This window comes from Micromesistius poutassou (genome assembly GCF_964030765.1).
Source record: "Micromesistius poutassou genome assembly, chromosome: 14".
Taxonomy (NCBI): Eukaryota; Metazoa; Chordata; class Actinopteri; order Gadiformes; family Gadidae; genus Micromesistius; species Micromesistius poutassou.
In genome coordinates, this window is record NC_140284.1 from 10,755,842 (window position 1) to 10,763,341 (window position 7,500).

The 7,500-nt window shown below is 52.4% G+C and overlaps 1 protein-coding gene across 1 annotated transcript in view; it reads left to right on the forward strand.

Moving 5' to 3' along the window:
• The window catches only part of myo10l3 (myosin X, like 3), a 63,504-nt gene that overhangs the window by 35,421 nt on the left and 20,583 nt on the right, over positions 1-7,500 (forward strand). Inside the window, exons 13-16 of the mRNA XM_084478951.1 lie at positions 113-365; positions 3,023-3,105; positions 3,659-3,767; positions 4,968-5,048. Of these exons, the coding sequence (XP_084335077.1) occupies positions 113-365; positions 3,023-3,105; positions 3,659-3,767; positions 4,968-5,048 (526 nt within the window). The remainder of the gene's footprint in view (positions 1-112; positions 366-3,022; positions 3,106-3,658; positions 3,768-4,967; positions 5,049-7,500) is intronic.

Here is a 7,500-nt window from a genome sequence, read left to right on the forward strand (position 1 = left end):
CGGGGGGAGGGGTGTGGGGGTGAGGGGGCTCCCTGACACCGGGCGGGGCCTCCGATTGGCCGGGGATAAAGAATGTCCTGATGGGAGCACAGTGCGGACAATGTTTCCTCAGTGTGAACATGGCAGTCAGGTCACGAGGCTGGCAGCACCCAGCAGCACCCAGCAGCACCCAGCTCCCATCACCCATCACCCAGCACCATGCAACCTGCAGCCAGCACCCAGTGCTAAGCAGCCCATCATACTGCACCCAGCACCCGATACCCTGCACCCAGTACTCAGCACCCTGCACCCAGCACCAGCACCCTTTACTAAGCACCAAGCCCCCTTCACCCGTCACGCTGCAGACCAGCCCCCAGAGAAGACCAGTCAGGATTCTCTGGCCTGCCAGGTCACTCTAACTCTCTCTCTGTCTGACTTTCACTCTCTCCCTCGCCGTCTCTCTCTCACTCTGTCCCTTCCTCTCTATTTCTGTCTCACTCTGTCTTTCTGTCTTTCTGTCTTTCTGTCTGTCTGTCTGTCTGTCTGTCTGTATGTCTCTCTTTTTTGGTCTCACTCTCTATCTCCTCCCTGTCTTCTCTCCCTGTCTCTATCTCTCTCTCTTGCTCTTACTCTTTTTCCATCTCACACTCTCTCTCTCCCCTCCCCCCCCCCCCCCCCCCCCCCCCCCCACCTCTCTCCCCCCCTCCTCATCTGCCCTCTCTGAAAGCTCCTTCTGTTATCTGAAAGGGCACCCTGACTCTGCTGGAGTACGCTGGTGTCCCCACAATATATGTCATTATAAGTGTGGCTTCCAGGGAGAGCGAGAGACGCAACACATTGGAATCCCTATCCACCAAATCCGGAACGTTCCGCTGAGACCACGACGAATTACACCCCTCTCTGGGTGTTTCCCCTGCAGTAAATGTTCATTCATTGGATAGGTGCACGCCTCCATTGTTGTATTGAGTATATCCACCACACCGAAGCACAACAGTGTGATGCCAGACACTGAAGATAACCTATTATTACTAGGCACACGATAGTGTGTCTGTTTGTGTTTATTATTGCTATCATTTCCCCTGATTCACGGGTTGCAGCTGTCTCCCAGATAAGACCTTAGCCTGAGGGATCTGTAAGTGTGTAATTGGCTATTAACGTCGAACATAAACTCAGCCAGCACTAGTAGTGAACTTGAGTGTTGTAAAAGTGTTTGTAAAGGTTTCAAATCAGCAATGAGTTGACAGGCCACTTTAACATTACACTTATTAAAATCTCCCCTCATTCATTCACACAAATTTGTTTTCTTCAATAGAAGAGATCTGGAAGCAAGGCAAAACTTATAGTTTTGGTTTTCTGCCCAGGCTCTGAGCAGTCTCCTGCCAGAAGTCCTGCTATAGCATAGTAGGACTGCTGGATCAGAAGTTCTGCTATAAGTTCTGCTACCTCTGATCCAGCAGTCCTACTGTGTTATAGCCTATAACACAGTAGGACTGCTGGATCAGAGGTTCTGCTATAACACAGTAGGACTGCTGGATCAGAGGTTCTGCTATAACACAGTAGGACTGCTGGATCAGAGGTTCTGCTATAGAATAGTAGGATTGCTGGATCACAGACTACAGCAGCAGAGGTGGGTGTGTTTCCTCGTAGCGATGCCTATCTGGTTTCTGTTGAGGGTCGTCACGGCATCCAGCGTAAACCGAACCTGATAGTTATAGAAACAGAGCCCTTTTGTTTGGCTCGGTTTCAATGGCAGAGGAATGGCGTGTAATTACCGTGTCCGTGATGTATAAATACACATGTCATGTATGGAGGACCCACCTCCACCACCACCACCACCCCCCCTCCTCCACCCTATCCTTCAAGGCCTTGGTATAGACGGGCATTACTGGATGATAGATGCAAGCATAGATACATACACATTTACACGCTCACACACACACACACACACACACACACACACACACACACACACACACACACACACACACACACACACACACACACACACACACACACACACACACACACACACACACACACAATGCATGGAAATGTACATCTGATGCACATGCATACTGAAGCATGAAGAAGTTCCACTCTCCAGCTTTCAAAAATGCACACACACACACACACACACACACACACACACACACTCCATCACAAAGGTGCAACAGAATGCCTACACTTCCCAGGCAGGGTGGCATTAAGGTGGATCACAGCACCGTGGAGGCTTAGCGGGCTGTAAAGTCCATGGTTGAGCACCCCCCGACAGGTGATCGCATTAACAGACCCCCCCCCCCCCCTTCACACACACCCCTCCAACCCACACACACAGCTCCCGCCAACCCTCTCCAACCCCCACACACACTGTCTTTGTTCACACTGACGCTCCATCACCGATACGTGTGTCAGGTCCCCAAAACATGCTAGTACAGGCACACATACACACACACACACACCGGCACACAAACCCACACACACATACATACACAAACAAGCACAGATGTGTGCACACACGTACACTAAATCAAATATGCATGCCTCAAACATGCACACAAACGTTCATACATACACAGGGACACACACACACACACACCGGCGCAAAAACATATATATACAGTATGTACTGTATTGTTACAAGAGGTCACACATGCCACATGCATGCACACAAACATTCATCCACACACAGACACACTGGCACCCAACCATATGCACAATAGCAGTGCACATGGGCCTGCACGCACCCACACATGTTGAGCGGATGATTCGGAAAACGTTTCCCGAAGTGAAAGCACATCAAAGGCCGACATAAAACGGCCGCTGAGAGTCACGTGACACACTGCTCCGGTTATCAGCGGTCTTGGAATCCCTCAGAACTCCAGGCCCACTAGCGTGCAACACCTCTTTCATTTGCAGAGCCCATGGAGTGCGTTACCAACCCTGCGTGTTAGGCCCTTTGAGGCCGAACACAGCCACAATGACACTCGATGCGTAACCCTTCTGAAAGGCGTCACGCTTCATGCTCATACGCTATGCTCTCCAGGTTCTGTACGACGGCCGCGGGATCCTGGAGAAGAACCGCGACACCTTCCGGGACGACATCCTCTTCATCCTCAAGGACAGCAGGTGAAACAAACCCCTAAAGTACTGTGCTGATGTATCCTGGTGTTCTCTGATACCGCCCTTTCACTGCAATACTTATTCTGAGTCCAACATTGGCCCATACAGAACCCTCGTCTGATCTGTCACTTTGAATGACCTATAAAGCCTTGGAAGTGCACTTATTTAGTGCACATTTTTAGGAAACAAGTGTTGCAAACATGTATAATCCCCAAGCCTGAAGCCTGACTCAGAACTTTTAGACGTCTGTTGTTCTGTGCTAACCATGGTGTTATGACCCTTTTCTAAGCATGGTTCTATAGCTCTGCACTAAGCATTAATCCAAAGCTCTACTCATGGTTCTATGGCTCTAAACATGGATCCCTCGCTCTGTGCTTACCATGGTTCTATGACTCTAAGCATGGTTCTATGGATCTAAGCTAATTTCTATTACTTTGTACTAACCATGGTTCTATGGATCTAAGCCTGGTTCTATGGCTCTGTGCTTATCGTGGTTATATGGTTCTAAGCCTGGTTCTATGACTCACCCCCTCCTTGTCGCCTGGTTCCCTGTGCTCAGGCTGGACTTCATCTACGACCTGTTTGAGCGTGTGGGGAGCCGCAGCGGGGATGAGACCATGAAGATGGGCACGGCCCGCCGCAAGCCCACAGTCAGCTCCCAGTTCAGGGTGAGTGGTCAGGGTGCTGGGTCCCAGCCCGTCGTCAGCTCCCAGTTCAGGGTGAGTGGTCAGGGTGCCGGGTCCCAGCCCACCGCAAGCCCGCCGTCAGCTCCCAGTTCAGGGTGAGTGGTCAGGGTGCTTGGTCCCAGCTCACCGTCAGCTCCCAGTTCAGGGTGAGTGGTCAGGGTGCTGGGTCCCAGCTAGACAGTACTGGGTTCAACCCCCCACCCAAATTGTCCACAGTCCGTGTGGACATCCAGAGTTTTCCCTTGAGCTAAAGACGCTCGCTGCTCCCTCATGAAGAGACAATCACTGCAAGTTCCTTTGGATGAAAGTGTGCTTCATATAGCCCGAGCATATAGCCTCCCTCTTAAATCAAAAGACACCAGCGAGAGACACCATGAAGGGAGCGGGGGGGGGGGGGGGGGGATTCCTTGTGTCTGACAGGAGATGATGGATCATATATGTGTGTGTTGTGAGTGTGTCCCCGTGGTGTGTCCTATGGTGGTTCTGGTCGGGGGGGTTTGGGTCTGGGCGGAGAGAGAGAGAGAGGGAGAAGGAGAGGATTTGGCAGGGTGCCCCGGTCCACAGTTCCTAAAGCCCAGGGATTAGGGATGATGGCTGGGTAGAGAGGGGCGATCCAGGGGCCATAAGGCTGCAGGCTGCCAGGCCCGGCCTGGCTGGAGACAGCCTGTCTGAGGCAGCGAGGGGAGCCGGCCGGCCAGAGAGCCTTCCGGAGCCAAGGGCCCTTGGAGTGTGGTGTGTGTGTGTCTGTGAGTGTGTGAGTGTGTGTGTGTGTGTGAGTGTGTGTGTGTGTGTGTGTGTGTGTGTGTGTGTGTGTGTGTATTTGTGTATGTGTCGAGGTCCAGGAAAAATATAGGGCCCCGTCAGGCCACGTAAACACACGCAGCCTGCGGGGAGAACCCGGCGGGCGAATCACACGTCCGTTCTGTGTTCGGCCGCTCCGGCTATACTTTGTGGTCGGGGGGGGGGGTTTGACTCCTCGCTCGCAATTAATCATTTCACTGCATGACTTATACTGGATTAATGAAACTGATACGTTCTCCATTGAGAACCGACAAGACAACATTGAGATAAAAAAAAAATAAAGACAGACAAGACAGAGCGAATGAGCGCCGTCCTAACCGCTGACCTCTAACCGCTGTTGTTGTTGTTGTTGTTGTTGTTGTTGTGCTTGTGCTTGTTCAGGACTCCCTCCATTCTCTGATGGGCAGCCTTGGCGCCTCCAACCCCTTCTTTGTGCGCTGCATCAAGCCCAACATGAACAAGGTGAGTCCCCTTATAGAGTATTGACACACACAACAAAGTTTGTGTGTGTGTGTGCCTGTGTGTGTGCCTGTGTGTGTGCCTGTGTGTGCCTCACGTGTCTCACTCTGCTCTGAATTTAACTACATCTGTGCGATGGTGACAGTAACCACACGGCCCGTCTCCTTTCCCCTTCCGCCCCCCCGGTGACTTCCTCTCCGGTGGGTCATGAGGCATGCTGTTTGCGTGCACCTCAAACGTCTTTACGGCAGTCGAAGGGATCAGGGTGTCCCGGTCGGAGTTTAAAGAAGACTCTCTTTGTGCCTCCTCTTACATAATGGTCCTGTGTGCCTGCAACAGCACATTCCAGTGTTAGGCTCTTCAACCCGGGGTTCACGCGCTGTGCTGCGGCGGCTTGGCTGACGGTCCAGTGACCCCGATGCACGGCTGGAATGCTGGGTGGACGAGACCACAGGGAGGGGAAGGGCCAGCGTGGGCCAGCCCATCAGTGCTGCACGTTATTTATTATGCCTCCACCGCATTGTGGGAGACCGTCCAACACTAGCATTGTTACTGCCCATAGAAGATGAACCCCTATGGTTTCATAATGTATTCACTACGTTTGATATTCGGGGGAATGAGGGAATGAGGAGAGGCGTTAGACGTGAGCGCGGCGAGGGCAGAGAGTGGCGTGCTACAGTAACAAAAGTTCATGTGCGTAGTTTGGGTTCGGCCTTGTGTTGATTTACTGTCTGCCTCCCTAGCAGTCAGTCAGTCTGATTAATGTCCTCTTCTTTACTGTCTTTGTTCTCTCACACGCTCTCGCTCTTGCTCTCGCTCTTTCTTTGTCTCTACTTTCTCTACACTCTCTCTCTCTCTTGTTCTCTCCTTTTCTCACTCTCTCCGTCTCCTCTCTGTGTCCCCTATTCTCTCTCTGTCTCCTTTTCTCTCTCTCTCTCTCTCTCTCCCCCCCCCCCCCCCCCCCCCATAACCTGTTCTCTGCTGCGGCGGCCCAGGCGTTCTTTAAACACCTGGCCCTGCTTGCTGGGGAGATAAACATGGCATGCCTCTGTTAATCATGCAGAGTGACGGCCGCTGATCCACAGCAGCGGCCCCGCTCTGCTCTCGCATGCGTGTCTGCATGCGTCTGCACACATTCACACTGCATAGACCCACTCTCCCTGGAAGAAGTGTCACTCATGGGAAGGGTGTGTGTGTGTGTGTGTGTGTGTGTGTGTGTGTGTGTGTGTGTGTGTGTGTGTGTGTGTGTGTGTGTGTGTGTGTGTGTGTGTGTGTGTGTGTGTGTGTGTGTGTGTGTGTGTGTGTGTGTGTGTGCACTGTCACAGCTGTCACTGTCCTCTGCTGAAGAGCAGAGTTCAATCTTTTGAAGGGCTGAAGTTGTGTGTGTGTCAAAGTTAATATCCGATACAGGAGTGTGTGTGTGTGTGTGTGTGTGTGTGTGTGTGTGTTGATTGAGCTTGTTTTAACGATTGGTTTTGTGCGGCCTTGTGTGTTTTGGGTGTGTTACATGAGGAAGATCACTATGTGCTCGCCTGTGTGTGTATGTTTTTGTAACATGAGGAAGATCACTGTGTGTCCTAACAACTAGAGTGTGTATGTGTGTATATAATATGAGGAAGATCAGTGTGTGTGTGTGTGTGTGTGTGTGTGTGTGTGTGTGTGTGTGTGTGTGTGTGTGTGTGTGTGTGTGTGTGTGTGTGTGTGTGTGTGTGTGTGTGTGTGTGTGTGTGTGTGTGTGTGTGTGCGTGCGAGGGATCTTACTATCAAAGCATGGAGGGTTTCCATGCGTAGCGACATTAGCCTGTAATTAGATGGACATAATAGGGATGCCAGCGGGATCTGGTGGGGTTTAGACACCAGATGCCTCCCCTCACTGGTGGCACTGGGGCCTGTCCCCCCTATGTTAGCCCACTGTGGGTAGCCTGTCCAGGGAAGGTGAGGGTTGAGGGAGCTGTTGCGGGGCTAACCTTGCCAGTGGAGTTAGAGGTGGAGGTGGAGGTAGCTGTAGGTGGAGTAGCCTGGCCAGTGGCGGTGGAGGTGGAGAAAGCTGTAGATGGAACAGCCTTGCCAGAGAAGGTGGAGGAAGCTGTTGGTGGAGGTGGAGGTAGCTGTAGGTGGGGTAACCTGGCCAGGGGAGGTGGAGGTGGAGAAAGCTGTAGTTGGGGTTAGCCTGGCAAGAGAAGGTGGAGGTGGAGAAAGCTGTTGGTGGAGGTAGCTGTAGGTGGAGTAGCCTGGCCAGGGGAGGTGGAGGTGGAGAAAGCTGTTGGTGGAGGTAGCTGTAGGTGGGGTAACCTGGTCAGGGGAGGTGGAGGTGGAGAAAGCTGTTGGTGGAGGTGGAGGTAGCAGTAGGTGGGGTAACCTGGCCAGGGGAGGGGGAGGTGGACAAAGCTGTAGTTGGGGTTAGCTTGGCAAGAGAAGGTGGAGGTGGAGGTGGAGGAAGCTGTTGGTGGTGGTG